Source organism: Rhinatrema bivittatum, chromosome 2, assembly GCF_901001135.1.
Source record: "Rhinatrema bivittatum chromosome 2, aRhiBiv1.1, whole genome shotgun sequence".
Lineage (NCBI taxonomy): Eukaryota > Metazoa > Chordata > Amphibia > Gymnophiona > Rhinatrematidae > Rhinatrema > Rhinatrema bivittatum.
Window position 1 is genome coordinate 489933367 of NC_042616.1, and position 19604 is coordinate 489952970.

At 44.9% G+C, this 19604-nt stretch overlaps 1 protein-coding gene across 8 annotated transcripts in view; it reads left to right on the forward strand.

Moving 5' to 3' along the window:
* Positions 1-19604, forward strand: part of CDYL (chromodomain Y like) — a 423594-nt gene that overhangs the window by 395742 nt on the left and 8248 nt on the right. For 6 of the 8 annotated variants that reach the window (XM_029590583.1, XM_029590584.1, XM_029590586.1 and 3 more), the window contains one exon: positions 14226-14369. The exons of 1 other annotated variant lie outside the window; for it this stretch is intronic. In XM_029590583.1, the coding sequence (XP_029446443.1) occupies positions 14226-14369 (144 nt within the window). The remainder of the gene's footprint in view (positions 1-14225; positions 14370-19604) is intronic. One more of the 8 variants, XM_029590581.1, reaches the window with a different exon arrangement.

Below are 19604 nucleotides of genomic sequence, written 5' to 3' on the forward strand. Positions count from 1 at the left end.
GGCGCACGGGCTTCCGGTCCTCCACTACTGAAAAGGGTGCGGGGCCTCTGGAAGCTGGGGCTGTGGAAGTCAATCCCTGGATCGCTTGCAGTTACCTCTGGACTCCTCTCCCGGGGGATGCTGGGAGCAGTATGCAGATGAGCCTTCCGGTCCTCCTTTACATTTGGAAGTATCCAGCAGATCCCAGTAGGAAAGTCTATTCCATTTTGCTCACTCCCAAAAATAAGAGGTGGAGATGTCCAAGGCTATCTGGCTAATAATTATTAATGGACCTTGTAGTGCTGGGCTGGCCGTGGCGTTTCGAACAGCTAAGAAACAGCAAAACCTGGCTGTTCAGGTTAGGAACAAAAGGTTTATTTACAGAAGTTTCAAAGAAAACAAAACCAAACAATAGCTCACCTCGCTTTTAAAGTTCCCAAAACAGTTCGGACATACTCAGTACAGCCATAACATGGGCTCCAAGCAGCTCCCCAGGGCCTTCATAACTCTTCTGGGCCCTGATCCTTTATACTGTTACATAGGAATCCTCCCAGGACCCAGAATCCTTTGTGCCTTAAGGCAGACCAGGGCAGATGGCTCTAGCCTGTGTTTTAAGGTAGTTTGAGAGAGTCTCTTGTATACTATTTAACAGATCTGTTCTCCAGAAGCTTTTTTAAGCCTTTTTTAAACCTAGTTTTGACCACATTCCCTCGCAACTCACCTAGAATTGTGGCTAGAGTGGGCTCCAAGTCTTATCAATAAATTAATTCCATAGCTTAATTGTACTATCCTTATAAAACTGCTCAAGTAGGATACAATAAAAAAAAATTCAGCTAATACATAACAAACACATCATACAATAAAAACAGCAGAAATTCAATACCAGGCTCCTATTAACTTGTATCTGTAGGGAAGAGATGAGTGAAAGTGGATTATGGTGGTGGGGAGGAATGGTAGGAACAGGGTAAGAAAAATCTAGGAAAATGAGAAAGTGAAACTTTTTCAGTTTTTGATATACATGATACTGCCAGGAGTTACCATGTAGGTGGCAGCCTAACTTTTTCTGAAGATTGATGCTACCAAGAATTTAGGTCTCTTCCCATTTCCTTTTGTTTACTTTGGTGATACCTACTTACTATAAGGGTACAGCAGTATCTACATGGCAATTTACTGGTACTAAAAAAAAGATGCAAAAACCATCTAACAAAGACAGAAACAGACGAAGATGGTCACACAATTTCAATACATTATTCTAAAAAAGTAAATTAGTACAACATACAAATGTCTCTTTCATACACCTATCTCTTACTGTTTTTTGACACCACCACCCTCTACTTATTCTCTCTCTTGCTATTTAACATTGCACTGTGCTGCTGTTAGAGCATGAGCAAGCTATGGTAAAGTAGAAAGTGCTTTTCTCAAAAGCTTTTCCTGTGGGAGTATTGTTTATTAGCACTCATGCTATCAACTAATAGATTATGAGAAAAGGTGGAAGCAGAGAAAAGTGCTTCCTGAGTCCTACAATCATTCATATTGTAATGGTGGTGGTGCCGGACCTGTGAGATTATGATTCAGTAAGACTTTAGGCAAGTTACTTAACCTCTAATTTATATTGCAAGCACAATTAGGCAGAAGTTTGGCAGATGTTTGTAAATTATTTTGTACAAAACTATGTACATTTGTTATTACAGAAATATGTATTTTTTTTTTTTATTTGTTTATTGAATTTTTCAAATTTTTTACAGAACATTTGTTCAGATTATGACATCATAATATGAGAGAGAAAGAAAATTTCAAATCAAATTTTTAATAAAGAAAAAACATTTTTACTTCCTCTCTACTCTGTCTCAAATTATAAGAAATATGGGGAAACATTTTTTAAAATTACAAGCAGTCTCAAAAGAAAAACTTTTTAGCACAATAATTATTGTACATCATTGCTTCAGAGTTAACCTGTGCACTTTAATTCTCTAATCCTACAACCTTCGAAGCTAATTAGAGTGAGAGTTGAGATAAACACGTAGCTGTTCTGGTTCTCTAAACTTATATCTTGCTTCTTTGAATAATATTAGACAATAGCATGGGAACCGGAGTATAAATCTTGCGCCCCTTGCCAAAACTTCTCCTCGCATTTCCAAGAATTTCTTCCGCTTTATTTGAGTTAATTTAGTTACATCAGGAAAAATTTTTATTAAGTATCCATAAAACTTTTGAGCTTGATTTCGGAAAAACAATTTGAGGATTAAATCTCTTTCAACAGATGTATCCAATTGAACAAAGAGAGTAGCTCTCTCTTCCACTATAAGCTCGCATGATTTTTCCAAAATTGATGTCAAATCGAAAGAATCTTCCATTTTTTGCTTTTGAGTGGAATCTCCTTCTTTGTTTGGGTGGGGTAGATAATATATTTTAATTATTTTTGGTAAGTCCGGTTCCGCTATCTTTAGTATGTTAATAAAGTAAGATCTGAGTAACTCCCGATGTGATAGCAATCGCAACTTAGGAAAATTTAAGATTCTTATATTATTTCTTCTTACAAGGTTTTCCAGATTTTCCATTTTATTCATTTGGATATTCTCTGATTTGATCAAATTTATTTGGATTTTTTCTGTTTCTGTAACTCTTTTTTCCAAACCGGTGAATAGCGTTTCATTTTTCTCAAGTCTCTTTTCTAGGACTTGGCTTTGTTGAATGCTCTCTTTAACCATATTTGTCAATGATATAATAGATTTTTCCATTGCTGAGATAGCCTTTAATATTTGTTCCAATGTGACTTTTGAAGTATCAAAATTTGGAGATTCACACACAACACGTATTTCATTCTCTCTTCTCGCTCCGATATCAAGAAAACTGTTACCTTCAGAGCCTTGCTGCAACGCTTCCATAGGTAGGCCCCTGGAGCTCGTTGGCTCTGAGCTCACCGAGGTAATTATGGCTTCTTCGCCTCCTCTCTGGGGTTCCCCTCCCTGGATAGCAGATTTCCTCTCCAGCAAGGCTGCGATGTTCACTTCGGGTTCCAATTTCTTAAACGGCGCTTCTGGGGTGATAGGCGCGCCGGGGCTTAAAGACGTTTCTATGGCCAGGGGGCTCAGCGGCTGCTCTCCACTGATTCCTCCAACGGCCCCTCCCTCTGGCTGTAGCTGCATCAGGCCAGCGAAAACCTCCTCGATCCGCGGTTGTCGAATAGACTGTAACGGAGTTGAGGTAATTTCTTTTACTTTTGCTTTGCGTTTAGTATGTGGCATACTGCCACTATCACAAGAAAAAAGTTCAGGAACAAACAAAAGCAATGCAAAAGATTACGAGTAAACGCGGAGCTCTGTTTTTGCTGCTCACTCCTCGGCGGCCATTTTGTCTCCCAGAAATATGTATTTTAATATGTATTATATGTTATAATATTTAAAATAGGTGGTAATTTGAAGTTTCTCGATTTGTTTCATATTGAATTGCTACAATGAATGTTTTACTAGAAACAATTTCTCACAGGACAAGCAGGATGGTAGTCCTCACATATGGGTGACATCACAGGATGGAGCCCAATCATGGAAAACTTCTGTCAAAGTTTCCAGAACTTTGACTGGCCCCTACTGGGCATGCCCAGCATGGCACCAACCCTGCAGCCAGCAGGGGTCCCCCTTCAGTCTTCTTTTTTCTGTGTAGCAGTAGCCTCACAGTTAAGGAGCTCTGAAGAGATTCCAGACAGGAATTTTCCTCACGGAATTATTTAAAGTTAAATTGCCCCACAGGGGTCCCTCCTCTAACTTTCCTCGGACCCTGGTACTCCGGTAAGTTTTTACCCGTTTTCCGTCGATTACCGTCGAGCTTGGCCCTTGCGGCCTACTGGCCGTCAACCGTACCACGGCTCGATTTTATTCAATGGCCATGGCGTCGATGCTCGGACTGTACTCGCACCATGTCTATCACAGACCCCCATGGAGTCTGTATAATGTGTTTAGGCCGTGAGCATGATGTCCTGACTTGCACCAAATGTGACCTCATGACACCAAAAGGTCGCAAACCCAGAATGGAGAAGATGGAACTCCTTTTCCGTGCTCAAACCCCGACTCTGTCCATTGCATAGATGTCATCAGAACCGGCACCATCAACTTCGCGCCAGCATCGACCGGTGACTGACCGCCATGGACGTCTTCACGGCCATCAACACCCTCTACTCCCCCTCAGGATCGAGGGGATCGCAGAGAAAAAACATCGCCATCGACATCGTAAGACTCGGACCATCAAGGGAGTGAAATCGTCGACCTCGCCACCGTCCGAGCCGCCATCGAAGAAGCCCCGTCCAGGAAAGGCACCAACCATTCCTGCGACCGGGTCACCGAGGCAACCCTCACCCGATCGGGGTTTGGGAGCCGCGATTCCGCCTGTAAAGGTGGTCCCTCGGCTATGCCTCTGCCTCCCTCTTCTGTTCCAGAGCCGGGGCTGCTTGCTCCAGGTCTCCGAGAAGAACTGGACCAGATGGTTCCGGAGGCCATCGACAAAGTGATGCAACGTCTCCAGGTCCCTCCGGCACCGATTGTGGAACCTGTCATCAACCCGATTTCAGCAGCGCTGGCACCGCTGTTATCCAGAATGGAAGCGCTGATGACCGCCCTTCCTCCGATGGATCCCGGATCTCCGATGCCTCTGATGCCCTCCCCGATGACAGCTTCATCGGGAGGAGAAAAACCATTCCGCATCTCTCCATCGGGTGTGTTGCCTCAGCCATCGATGCCGATGCGTCCCTCACCCATCGATTCATCCATCGATGCCGATACGTCCGGCGCCACAGAGTCATCCATCGATGCCCTCGATGACTGCACCGGTGCCTTCGATGCCATCATCGGTGCCTCCGGTGATTCCTCTGATTTTGTTTCGGAGCCTAGACCAGGACCCTCAGGTATCCAACCTCCTTCATGTCCTAAAGGACAGTCTGCTGATCCTTATGACACTTGGGGTGATGATACTTCAACAGACACCGATGACTTACCTTCACCATCTTCTCCCACTGAAAGTAGAAAGCGTTCTCCTCCAGAGGACCTCTCATTCATAAATTTTGTGAAGGAAATGTCTGAGTTGGTTCCCTTTCAACTTCAGATGGAACAGGACGATAGGCACCAGATGATGGAGTTACTTCAATTCCTGGATGCCCCCAAAGTGATCACCTCTATTCCTGTTAATCAGGTCCTTCTTGATCTCATCAAAAAGAACTGGGAAAACCCTGGATCAATTGCTCCAGTACATAGGAAGGCTGACACTACTTATTTAGTACAGTCAGCCCCAGGCTTTCAAAAATCCCAGCTTGACCACACTCAGTTGTTTGTTTATTTATTTATTTATTGGTTTTTATATACCGGAAGTTCCTGTATACAATACATATCACTCCGGTTCACATTTAACAGAGATAACTATCGCCGGGTAGGCGGTTTACATGGAACATGGTTTACATATCAAATATAATATAATGAACAGAAGAACTATAATACAGTATAATATATTATATTAAGAAACAACTAAGATCAACTTAGATAACAACTTGGAACAAAACTGACTCAATGTGAGCATTGCATTATTGTGGTAAGACAAGGCTGGATGTTTGTTCTTCCTGCTTTAGCTCTCTGGGAAAGCTTGAAGGAAGAGCCAAGTCTTGAGTTTCACCTTGAACGTAGTATGGCACGGTTCTAGGCGGAGGTCCGGTGGTAGTGAGTTCCAGAGTGACGGGCCCGCTGTGGATAGAGCGCGTTTCCTCAGGGTAGATTTTGCAGGTTGGGTGATCATTCTGTTCTGGTATGCCCTTCTGGTTGGTTTGTTAGAAGAGTGTAGTTGAAGCTGGAAAGTTAGGTTGAGGGGGGAGATGTTATGTAGTGCCTTGTGAACCATCATGCAGGTCTTGAACTGGATCCTATATTTGATGGGGAGCCAGTGGAGATGCTGTAGGATTGGGGTGATATGGTCCCTTTTTTTGGCATTGGTAAGGATCCTTGCAGTGGCATTCAGAACCATCTGGAGTGACTTGGTAGTGTATGCTGGAAGGCCCTGCAGGAGTGAATTACAGTAGTCTAATTTAGTTAGAATGATGGCCTGGAGTACTGTGCGGAAATCCCTATATAGTAGAAGGGGCTTTAGTTTCTTTAGCACTTGTAATTTAAAGAAGCATTCTTTTGTGGTGTTATTTATGAATTTATTGAGGCTGAGTTTGTTGTCAAGTAGTACACCCAGATCTCTGACTTGAGGTGTGGTGGAATATCCTGAGGTGTCTGGAGAGTTGTTGGATGTTGGCGGGGCAGATTGATCTGGTGCTATGATGAGAATTTCCGTTTTTTTGGTGTTTAGCACTAGGTTGAGGCTGGTTAGCAGATCGTTGATGGATGAGAGGCATTTTTTCCAGTAGGATATGGTTTTATGTATGGTCTCCGTGATAGGGATGAGAATTTGAATGTCATCCGCGTATAAGAAATGGGTGAGCTTGAGGTTAGTAAGTAGATGACAGAGAGGGAGCAGGTAAATGTTGAAAAGGGTGGGTGAGAGTGATGATCCTTGTGGTACCCCCATCTTGACTTGGATGGGGTGAGATTCCTTGTTGTTTATCTTAACTTTGTATGTTCTGTTCTCTAGGAAGGACTTAAACCAGTTGAGAGCTGTTCCAGTGATGCCGATGACTGTTAGTTGTTGTAGTAGGCTAGGGTGGTTCACGGTGTCGAAAGCTGAGGAAAGATCCAGAAGCATGAGAAGACAAGGTTGGCCTTTTTCGAGATTGAAGATAATGGTGTCTGTTAGTGTGGGTAATAAGGATTCGGTGCTCTTTTTCTTTCGGAATCCATATTGGTTGTTGGTGAGGATATTGTTGTCGTCAAGGAATTCAGAAAGTTGTCTGTTGACGATTTTCTCCATAATTTTAGCTAGCATAGGGAGGTTCGCTATAGGTCTGTAGTTAGCCAGATCTGTAGTGGGAAGGTTGGGTTTTTTGAGTAGAGGTTTGAGAAGCGCTAACTTGAGTTGTTCAGGAACTTGGCCTTGGGCGAGGGAGCAGTTAATGATATCAGCCACTGGCTTGGCAATGGTGTCATGGATTGAACTCAGCAGGTTTGATGGTATATGGTCTAAGGGGTGAGAGGACGGTTTTATCTTCTTAAGGATATTTGCTATTTCTAAGGTGGAAGTGGGTTCGAGAGATTCAAGCACTGCTGTGTGAGTGTTGGGTTGAGAAGCGGTTGTTGTATCTGATTGCTGGCTGTGGTTGCTTGTGCGGCTGTGGTTGCTTGTGCGGCTAGCTTGTGCGGCTAGCGTGTGGGGTTGGCCCTTTGAGGGGGGCTACGAGGGCTGTGATTTTGTTGTCGAAAAAATCGGCAAGTTCACTGGCTTTTTTTAGAGCTTGGTCATCTGGGATGCTTGGTCCAGGAGGATTAGTGAGGGCTGAGACATAAGAGAAGAGTGCTCTTGAATCGAATGAGAAGTGGTGTATCTTTTTGGAGTAAAATTCTCTTTTTGTTTTGTGGATTTCGTTTCTGTAGGTGTTGAGGCATGATTTGTAGTTGAGGAGGGTTGTTGTAGATGGGCTTTTACGCCATAGGTTTTCCTTGCTTCTAAGCTCGTGTTTACGAGACTTCAGTTTTGTGGTGAACCAAGGTTTCCTGTTATCTTTGTCAGGGTTAATAGACTTAGTAGTCAAGGGACATACATGATCTGCAACCTTGTTGGTGATGTTGAGCCATGATGAAGTTGCTGAGTTAGCGTCGGTGAGGTCCAGATTCATTAGTTCTTTGGCTAGGTGTTTGCTTAGGTGATCTCCTGAGCACTGTTTCCTGACTGAGATGTTAATGGTTTGGGTTGTTAGGGGAAGAGGCTCAAGGATCTTTAACATTGAAGAGATGATTCTGTGGTCAGTCCAAGGAACCGCAAGGCAGGTTGGAGTGGTGTGGGAAGATAGACCTTCGTTTATAAAGATCAGGTCTAAGGTATGCCCAGCTTTGTGGGTAGGTTCTGTAACAATTTGTCTGAAACCCATATGGGTGAGGGAGGAGAGAAGGGTTTTGCCAGTTGGAAGAATGAGGATGGACATCCACGTGGAGGTTGAAGTCTCCCATCAGGATAGTTGGTTTTCCTGAATTTAAGTGTTTTGCTGCTAGTTCTATGATAGGGGAAGGGTGTGATTCCAAGAGACCGGGAGGAGCGTAGATTAGTGCTATAGTCAGAAGCTTTGAGTTGAATAAAGCGAATTCCAAGTTGGCTATGGTATTGGATGTCTGCAATGACATCCAATACCATGTTTTTTTGGTTGCTAAGAGGAGGCCTCCTCCTCTTTTTTTGCGTCTGGGTATGGACAGTATGTCGTAGGACTGGATAGGAAGCTGGTTGATTAGAGTTGTGTCTGTTGGTTTTAACCAGGTTTCTGTGATGGCACAGATATCTGGTTTAGAGTCGGATAAGAAGTCGTTGAGTATGTGTGTTTTCTTGGATATGGATTGCGCATTAAACAGTGTGATTGAGAAAAGAGCCAGGCCGAGGCATTGGGTGATAAGAAGTCGTTGAGTATGTGTGTTTTCTTGGATATGGATTGCGCATTAAACAGTGTGATTGAGAAAAGAGCCAGGCCGAGGCATTGGGTGATCGGTGTCAGCATGATGGGTCTGAGTCTCTGTTGGCGGTTGTGGTGTAGTGGTGTGGTGGAGAGCTTGAGTGCTCTCCATCTTTGGTTGTGGATGATAGGGATGGTTACGGGGTGCATGATGGGAAAGTAGCTTGAGAAGATGGTTGAGTGCTGAGAGGAGAAAGGTGTTGTCTGGTGCTGGTTGGATGCTGCTAGGGGGCAGATGTAGTTTGTTGCTGTTGACTGTTGAGTTGGAAGCTGGTTTCTTAAGGGATTGGTAGGTTAGCCTTTGTGTGAAGGCCGAGGGTCCCCGAGAGGGGGTAGCGACCGCACGGACCCTCGTAGAGGTGAGCGTTGCAGCTGAGGAATCCGTAGGGTTGAAAACACTTGTGCTGTAAGGAAAGTTACATTAAGCAGAGGATTGTCTGTGGCCACTCCGGGTTAGGGTCGGGGCTCCTTCGGGGCTGCAACTAAGGGGCGAGACAAAGGGGCAAGCCCCTTTGACGCGCTCCTTCGGCGCGCGACGCTCGGTGCGCGGCGCCTGAGATGACTGAGTTTTAAAGGTGCTGCTGGTCACTAGTCGTGATGTGATTGGTTGCCTTGCAGCCGTCTGCTGGTTGGCCGGTTCTCGGTGGGGGGCGGGCTTCGGCCGAGAGGGGAGCGGGCCTGGAGCGGTGCTTCGTGCGGTCGCGCTGTCGGCGGTGGCCCCGTCTGGGTAAGAGGTTAGAAAGAAGGCCTTACCCCGATGGGTCGCCGGCGCCAATTGCGCAGGCCTTACACTGGAGCGGCAGCAGCTCTTCCCAGGTAAGCAGGAGAAAGAGGGAGCTTCGCGGGCTTCGTTGTTAGTTTAAAGGGCCGCCCGATCTTGTCTGATTGGCTGCCTTGCAGCCGTCTGCTGGTTGGCCGGTTCTCGGTGGGGGGCGGGCTTCGGCCGCGAGGGGAGCGGGCCTGGAGCGGTGCTTCGTGCGGTCGCGCTGTCGGCGGTGGCCCCGTCTGGGTAAGAGGTTAGAAAGAAGGCCTGTTGTGAAGAGTCTGCACAAGTTGTGAAGAGTCTGCACAAAAGAAGGCGAAAGAGTCGTGAAGTCGCGAAGTCGTGAAGTCGCGAAAGAGTTGTGAAGAGTCTGCACAAAAGAAGGCGAAAAGGTCAAAACACCACTAGTCTACCCCACCTGCCAAGGAAGAGAAATTCCTAGACAACATTGGTCGACGAGTATTCCAAGGGGCCATGCTCATCTCCCGAATTGCTGCCTATCAGCTTTATATGACCCAATATAATAGGGTCATCTTTAAGCATATACAGGACTTCTCAGAGTCCCTTCCAGAACAATTCCAAGACCAGCTACAATCCCTTGTAAACAAAGGCTTTGAGGCAGGCAAGCATGAGATTCGAACATCTTATGACATTTTTGATACCTCTGCAGCAGCTATTTCGGCAAGATGGTGGGCCTGGCTCAAGTCTTCTGACCTCCGCCCAGAAGTGCAAGACTGGTTATCCAACGAATGGTGGCCAAATTAAAGGACCATCATGAGACTCTCAAACAGCTCTCTTCAATGCCTTCCGACTTCTCCTCAAGACAGCCCTTCAGGAAGGACTCTAAGAAGTCGTTCTACCGTCCAAGGAAGGTCTATCCGCCACCAACAAGGTCCCGTGTTACCAGACCTTATCAAAAGCCTCAGCCTCGCCAAGCCCGAAAACAAAAGCCACAAGCAGCTCCCCAGCCAGGACCTGCTTCAGGTTTTTGACTTCCGCTTGGAGAGCAGCAGCCAAATTCCTCTGCCAAGCATACCAGTGGGAGGTCGATTGTGCCACTTTCACAATATGTGGCAGTCAATCATGACAGACCAATGGGTATTGGCAATCATTACTTGGGGTTACCATCTCAACTTTCTCGCCCTGCCACTGGACTCCCCACCTCTACATGTGTGGGGGAAGTCCGACCACTCCATTCTTCTGGATCAAGAGGTCTCCCTCCTTCTCCAGTCAAAAGCAATAGAACCCGTTCCTCACTCACAGCAAGGCCTAGGGTTCTATTCCCGGTACTTTTTGATCCCCAAAAAATCGGGGGGTGTTCGTCCATTTCTGGACCTACGTACAAGTACCTCCAGCGGGAAAAGTTCAAGGTGGTAACCTTGGGATCGCTTCTACCTCTTCTACAAAGAAGACACTGTCTCTGCTCTCTGGACCTCCAGGACACATACACCCACAATGCGATCGCTCCAACTCATCGCAAGTACCTGAGGTTTAAGTAGGCCTCAAGCACTATCAATACCGAGTGCTTCCGTTCGGCCTAGCGTCTGCTCCACGATTCTTTACCAAATGTCTCGTAGTTGTTGCAGCTTTCCTCAGGAAAGAAGGTGTTCACGTCTACCCCTATCTGGATGACTGGTTAATCAGGGCTCCAACCCAGCAAACTGCTCGGTCGTCCCTCTATTTGACTCTACACACTCTGATTTCACTAGGATTTCTCGTCAATTACGAAAAATCCTATTTAGTCCCATCTCAAACCTTGTCGTTCATTGGAGCAGACTTGGACACCTTACAGGCAAAGGCATTTCTACCTCAACAATGAGCGTTAACTCTCATGTCTCTCGCTCACCAGTTGCAGTCTCAGAATACTGCAACAGCTCGCCAATCCCTTGTCCTTCTCAGACACATGGCATCCTCAGTCCATGTCACACCAATGGCCCGCTTGGCCATGAGACTCATGCATTGGACTCTGAGGTCACAATGGATTCAAGCTATTCAACCTCTGTTGACCATTGTCCACATCTCCGACTCACTCCGTCTGTCGCTCGCCTGGTGGAAAAATCAGACCAACATCCTCCAGGGATTGCCCTTTCAAATGCCAGATCCTCAAGTTATTCTCACCACCAACGCTTCCAACCTCGGGTGGGGAGCCCACGTGGCCAATCTGCAGACACAAGGATCTTGGTCTCCAGAGGAAGCCAAACACCAGATAAATTTCCTGGAGCTTCGAGCAATGCGATATGCTCTCAGGGCTTTTCAGGATTGCCTTTCCAATCAAGTCATCCTGATTCAGACAGACAACCAGGTGGCCATGTGGTACATCAACAAGCAGGGAGGCACAGGCTCCTTCCTTCTGTGTCAGGAAGCTGCACAGATCTGGGCGGAAGCTCTCCCACTCGATGTACCTCAGGGCCACCTACTTACCGGGAGTGGACAATGTGCTGGCAGACAAGCTGAGTCGTGTCTTCCAACCGCACGAGTGGTCTCTCAACCCCTCTGTAGCGAACTCAATCTTTCGACAATGGGGTTATCCTCGGACAGACCTCTTTGCGTCCCCTCAGAACCACAAAGTGGACAATTACTGCTCCCTCATTCACAGCAAACGCTCTCAGCCCAGAGATGCATTCTCCCTCTCATGGGCAACCGGTCTGCTTTATGCATTCCCTCCACTTCCTCTTCTCTCGAAGACTCTCGTGAAGCTACATCAGGACAAGAGAACCATGATCCTGATAGCACCTCACTGGCCACGCCAAGTGTGGTTTCCAATACTACAGGATCTTTCCATCCGCAGGCACATTCCCTTGGGAAAGGACCCTCTGCTGATCACCCAAAACAACGGTAGTCTACGCCATCCCAATCTTCAGGCCTTGTCCCTGACGGCATGGATGTTGAAAGGTTAATCCTTCAACCACTTAACCTTTCAGATCCAGTTTCCCGTGTCTTGATTGCTTCACGGAAGCCTTCCACGAGAAAATCTTACTCCTATAAATGGAAAAGGTTCACATCATGGTGCGCTTCTCAGTCCCTTGATCCCTTTTCCTGTCCAATCCCAAAATGTTTGGACTATCTCTGGCATCTATCAGAGTCGGGTCTCAAGACATCGTCCATCAGAATGCATGTCAGTGCGGTAGCCGCCTTCCATAAAGATATCGGGGATGTCCCTATATCAGTACAACCCCTTGTAACACGCTTTCTGAAGGGCTTGCTCCACATCAAGCCACCTTTACGTCCTCCGGCCTCTTCTTGGGACCTTAATCTGGTTCTTGGTCGGCTCATGAAACCACCATTCGAGCCTCTTCACTCCTGTGACCTAAAATATCTCACATGGAAAGTGATTTTTCCTTTTGGCTCTCACTTCAGCTTGCAGGGTTAGGAGTTACAGGCCCTAGTTACCTATCCACCTTACACTAAACTACTACAAGACCGGGCGGTACTCCGCACTCACCCTAAGTTTTTACCTAAGGTAGTTTCGGAATTTCACATTAATCAATCCATCATACTATCTACCTTCTTTCCCAGGCCCCATTTCAATCCAGGGGAACAAGCTCTGCATATCCTTGACTGCAAACGGGCTCTAGCTTTTTATCTAGACCGAACAGTTGCCCACAGGATGAGCACTCAGTTATTCGTCTCGTTCCACCCTAACAAATTAGGGCAACCTGTGGGTAAGCAGACTTTCTCCTCCTGGTTAGCGGACTGCATATCTTTTTGCTATCAGCAAGCAGGCATTCCTTTTCAAGACCGTGTTAAAGCACACTCTGTGAGGGCCATGGCGACTTCAGTAGCACACCTACGATTGGTGCCGCTTCCTGACATTTGCAGGGCTGCCACCTGGAGTTCTCTCCATACTTTTACAGCCCACTATTGTTTGGACAAAGCCGGAAGACAAGATTCCATCTTCGGCCAGCCTGTCCTGCGTAACCTGTTTCTAACGTAACGTACCTACACCCTTCCACCTGCCCTTTGGGGTTCAGGATGCCCTCTACCAAATTCCACCCCAGTTGTCGTGCCTGTTGCACGCCGTTGGGTACATTTGGTGCATTTTCGGACATCCTCAGCTCTGTACTCACCCATATGTGAGGACTACCATCCTGCTTGTCCTGTGAGAAAGCAAATGTTGCTTACCTGTAACGGGTGTTCTCACAGGACAGCAGGATGTTAGTCCTCACGAAACCCGCCCGCCGCCCCGCGGTGTTGGGTTCATAACGTTTTGTTATTTTATTTTTCGGCACTGCCTGTAGCTTTCAAATAAGACTGAAGGGAGACCCCTGCTGGCTGCAGGGTTGGTGCCATGCTGGGCATGCCCAGTAGGGGCCAGTCCATGTTCTGGAAACTTTGACAGAAGTTTTCCGTGATTGGGCTCCATCCTGTGATGTCACGCATATGTGAGGACTAACATCCTGCTGTCCTGTGAGAACACCTGTTACAGGTAAGCAACATTTGCTATCCTTATATAAAATTGTAATTTTAATGAAAAAACAATCATTCTACCTTTGGTCTTACATGGAACCAAAATGTAAATTAAATTTTATTTATCTTATGTTTCTGTTCCCACTTTATTTTGTGATTTCCTTGGTTGATATATTGCAGTAATTTATATGAAAAATATCCCATATATCATTTTTGTAGGCTTCTGTTACCTGGGAAGTATTAAATAGGATATCATGGATGCTATCTTTGATCTGATGTTCAAAATTTCTTTTAACCAGTGATGTACTGGAGGGGACAATCATCACCTTGTAAAATTATTTTGTAGAAAAAAGTGCTGCTTGAGTGAAACAGTGGCTGCAAAATCTTCTTGACATGTTGTTATCAGCATCTCCTCGCTTTTAATCAGTTTCTTTTAGTACAGCTAGGGTTTTTTTGGTTTTATTGTATTCTATGCCAGTTTTTTGTTGTTTTGTTTATTTTTTGTAGGCAAATGAAATGTTGTTCAGTGGACGGAAGTTGACTGCCCAGGAAGCATGTGCAAAAGGATTAATCTCTCAAGTGTTCTGGCCTGGGACGTTTACACAAGAAGTAATGGTTCGAATTAAGGAACTTGTGACTTGTAACCCAGTTGTAAGCTTAATTTTCTTCAGTGATTTGTTTTGTTAATTTTCATGAGTACCATAATGCTCTTATATAGATGTGTGTGTGTATATATAGAGACGAAGGAAAATGTTTACAATGAAGGTGGATGAAAATGGAGTGAAGAAAAAAATCAGGAAAGGAATCAAAAGCAAAAAAATAGCGTAAAAATTGGGATCTAAAAAGTGCTGGACAAAAATATGAATTAAGAGGTAGATTTTAAGAGCCTTGCACTATGCGAATTTTAAATAGCCTGGAAAGGCGCGCGTCCATTAAAAGTAGACAGAAAAGGTGCAGGGCCAGCACTGACACGCGTAACCCCTAATTTTCCTCAGCCAGCGCGTGTATGTTATGCGCACTACTTTGCTACAGCTCCTCGGGGGGGGGGGGGGGGGGAGAAAGAGACTCTATAGGGCTCAGCCTGACACTCAATATATGGACCATTGTAAGGGGGCACTTTGATTCAGGGTGAGTTTTCGGGAGATGGGTTTGGGGAGTGGTGTTAGACACATTCAGAGATATTCATTGTAAAATTGACATTATTAAAGAATTTTAGACCTATAAATGATGACAATTCTAACAAGAGGAGTTTATTTGTACAATGCAACTAGCAGAGACTGCACTTATAAGGTCTAAAATTCTTTAATGATGTCAGTTTTACAACGGATACCTCTGAATGTGTTTGTAACCCCAACCCACCTCTCAAAAATTCACCCCGAATCAAAGTGCCTCCTTACAATGGTCCATATTGAGTGTCAGACTGAGCCTTATAAAGAATCTCTCTCTCTCTCTGCGCATGTAAGATATGCTTGCAAAGCTTCAGACATTTGCACGCAAAGAGTATTTTATAACCTACACATATACTTTATAATACAGATACTTGCGTTTATGGTGCACATGCGGCCCTTTTAAAATCTACCCGTATGCGTTCAACAAACACAGCATAAAGAGAAAAGAAAATGAGGTTGAAACATGATGAGAGTAGGTCAGAGGGAAACATGTATTTATTTAGATTTTTATATTCCGGTTTTTGACACTTCAAAGTGTACATCAAATCAGATTACATTCAGATACTTTAGGTATTTCCCTATCCCCACAGGGCTTACGATCTAAGTTTATAATATGAGGCAACAGAGGGTAAAGTGACTTGCCCAAGGTCACAAGGAGCCAACAGTAGGACTCGAACCCTGGTTTCCCTGGGTTGTAGCCCACTGCTCTAACCACTAGGCTATCTTTCTAAAATTATGTATATAATCTACTTGTTAAAAATGTATAGTGACTAGTAGAATAGAGCAGAAATAGGGGGATATATTGAAAGAAACTGCTTCTAATCAATGCATTAAGCATAGACATATATGGCATGCTACTGAATAAACCTGATATAATCTGTTACAGTTGCCATTAACGCTAAAATGCAATGGAGACTAAAATATTCTAGTTGTCCACATTTTACAGACTTTTTGGGGGAGTAGTCAAGTGGCCCAGTGTGAAAGATCTGGGCTTGAGTCCCAAACCCAGGTCTCAGAGCCTCTGCATCTAATTAAGTAACATATGCACAGGGGCCTTAATTTTCAGTTTGTTTTTTATTTGTCCTGAGAATTTCAGTATTTGTTACAACAAAAATGGAAGAAATCAGTGAAAAAAAATAACTCATCATTTGTCCATGTAAATATAATTTTGGTTTTGTTGTAATAAACACTGATAAATTCCAAGGAAAAATAAAATAAATGAAATTGAAGGTCCCTAAGAACAGGGGCAGCAGAGTACCTTTTTGTTGGTGGGGTCTAAACTAGCTCTGGCTATAGCTCCGCCCCCACTGCCAATACTTGATGCTAGAAACCTGCTGGAGTTTTCTTTCTACCTGTAAGCGGGGATGGTCTGACCCTGAGATAAAGTTGAACGGACTAGGGCCTGGGTATCCCACCCCATTCCAACACCTATGCTGTGTTGCCAACTCCTTTTTGAAGAAAGTCACTAGATCCACTGTGAAAAGTCTCCAGATTGGGTATAAAAGTAGGTGAAACCATGTTGCGCAGTGGCTGGTATGCCTAAATTTGGTAGGGTGGCTCACTCTCACACACTCCTGCTGTCTCAAAAACTGACACACACATACTTGCATTCTTCAGTCACACACTGACACATGCTCAGACACTGACACACACACTTGCGCTCTCTCAGACATAGACATACACACTTTCTCAAACACTGACACATTCACACAATGTCTCAGTCACACAAACACTTGCTTCTACTGCTGCTACTATGCTTACTTAGCAAGTATCCCTTCCTCTGGACTGGCTAACTAAAGGCACTACAACATCATCAAGTAATGTTCTTGCCCTTGCCATCCATTATCCAGCCTGTAGCAACCACCTTTACACTTTCTCCTCCCTCTTCGGGCATTCACTGTCTACATTCACTCTGTCCATGGTCAGTCGTTCAGCCATTGCCCTTCTCTGAGATCAGCCCAGCCAGCTCACACAGAGGCCTGTCAAGTAGGGCAGGAAATAAAAAAGAATATTATTGATAAAACATAGCCCTTGCCTTTTCTTCTGGTTTTTGTTTGTTTTTGCTGCTTTCAGCATGTCATAATATAATAATAAAGTAGCATTGCAACTCCTGCCTTTTTTTTTTGCTGGCTGTGATTTGTTCTCCTTCCAGCAGAGAGAGCTCATCTGTGATGTCATCAGATACTCCAGGGTGGGGGTTGGAGTGGGGGGAGGCTAAACCAGCAGAACCTGTTCTGAGAAGGGAGGGGGCAGGACCAGTAATTACAGCACTCTAGCCAGAGGAAGTTGCACTCTTGTGCAGCACTCTAGCCAGAAGAGGTCTCATTGTCTTGTACTTTTCAGCTTCCAAATATACTTGGTAAGTAAGGAGCCCGATGTAAATTTAGGAAAACTGAGCAGTCTTTGCAGGTGGTTATCCAAATTTGGGGGGCACCATGGCCCCTATGGCCTCCTCCATTTCCGATGTCTAAATATACATTAAGATACCAAGAATTTCAAAACAGCACAAAAATGTTCTGGGGAATTGGTATGTAATAGTCAAAATATATAAGAAACACCCCAGTGAATTTTAAATTTTTGAAAATTATTAAATTATTATTAACAATTATCTGCTCGCAGCCAAGTCCTTGTTTAAGTGACCATTAAAAAATTTTTTTTGAAAGGTCAACTGCAATGTGTGGTGAAACACTTGCAAGCTGCCTAATTTACTGAAACACAAAAATTTTTAAGCAAGTAGAGGAAGGGTTTCATATATAAATTTTTCAGCCCAGCACAAGGTCTGCCAGATTTCCATGTATAATCATCAACCAATCCTCCTCCACCTGTTATATTATTTTTAACTCCGTGCAACCCTAGTGAAAACTGCAACACATTTTTTATCCCGTTATTCCTTAAAAACCCGTTATTATCCCGTTTTTATCCCGTTATTCCTTAAAAACCTTTCAAAAAAATTTTTTTAATGGTCACTTAAACAAGGACTTGGCTGCGAGCAGATAATTGTTAATAATAATTTAATAATTTTCAAAAATTTAAAATTCACTGGGGTGTTTCTTATATATTTTGACTTTTAAATATACATTAAAACATCATTTCATGGCAGTGTCTTGATTTATTAGTCAATAAGTGGGAGCAGATGCCAGTTGGCCTGGAATCTCCAGCATGAAGGCAGCAAACCAGGCAAAATATCTTATTGAAGCCTGAAATTAGAGTAGTCAAACATTCTTACATAGCTGTGTTTAAAAGGGGTTTGTACAAGTTCTTGGAAGAAAAGTCCGTAAACAATTATTAATCAGATGGATGTGAGAAAACTCACCACTTTCCCCTGGAAGTGAGCAACTAGAAATGGATCTACTCTTTGGGATAGGCTGGGTAGTGACCCAGATTGACTACTGTCAGAAACAGGATGCTGGGCTAGATGAACTTTTGGTCTGATCCAACATGGCATATCTTATTCTCACAGGTCAAGCAGGATGGTAGTCCTCACATATGGGTGACATCAGAGGATGGAGCCCTGTACCGAAAACTTTTCTGTCAAAGTTTCTATAAAGCTTTGACTGACACTGGCACACTGAGTGCACTGAGCATGCTCAGCCTGCAATTATCCCTGTGAACCATAGGTGCTCCCTCAGTCTTCTTTTTCCCGCTCTGCAGTAAGCATAGCGGTTAGGAGCTCTGTGAGAAATTCTAACACTTTTTCCACACGGAAACACTTAAACCTTTACTTCACAAACATTTTTCCCTGCACGGGTCTCCGCGTACGTTTATTCGACGCTCGGTGAATACTATGCCCTGTTTTTTTGGTCGGTTCCTGTCACCTCCCTGGCCTGCCAACCGACTGCGGCCTTCCCTTTCCCTATGTTTTCAGTTAGCCACACATAACCTGCGAGCGTCCCTCTGTGACACTCTGCCTGGTTATTAGCGCTAGTGGGACAGGGACTTCCACGGTTTCCGTTGCCACCAGGGCCCCTGTTGATTTCAGGTCCTTCGATTTCCTCGGTACCCTCGTGCACTCGATGCCCCCATCGCTACCATCTGTACCCCCTTTAGACCATCCTGGATTCTTCGATGCCATTGGTACCCCTCCCCCCACGGTACACTGATGCCATCGGTCCCTGCATTGTTTCTATCAGTGCCATCCATGTTTTTCATCCATGGCACTGATTTTTCCTTGGGTTTCATCGGTGCCATCATTGCCTGGATGGATGCCATCGACGCACACCTTTGTCTTTTCGGTGCCATCCATGCCTGGGTCGATGCCATGTAGGTTTCCATCCTCTCGAATGGTCTCGGAATACATGTGTAGCGGGAAAAATCTTCTAGCGCTGAGGTAAACCGAACTTGCCCTCTGCGTCCGACTCGAACCATATGGTGCACAGATTCCACTCCCTACACGTTTCCAATGCGTTCCCATCAAGGGCCTCTTAAATGTGTCTCTTCTGCTGCCTCTCATAGCCAGCACTCTTCTAATGCTGGACCGGGACGGGATTCACAGTTCCTCAGACGCACGTCCTGGACGAGACCAGTATGATTCCCATACCTCTCAATCTATCACACCAGTAACCAATTCGCCTTCTCACCAGTCAGTCACAAATCGTAGACTCACTGATGTTCTCAGGTACTGGTAGCGTCGCAAAACCTTCCACACAATACCATTCAAAATGGCATGATTTACCACATGACGCATACAAAAGGGTATTACCCTTTTTCTTTTTTCTAC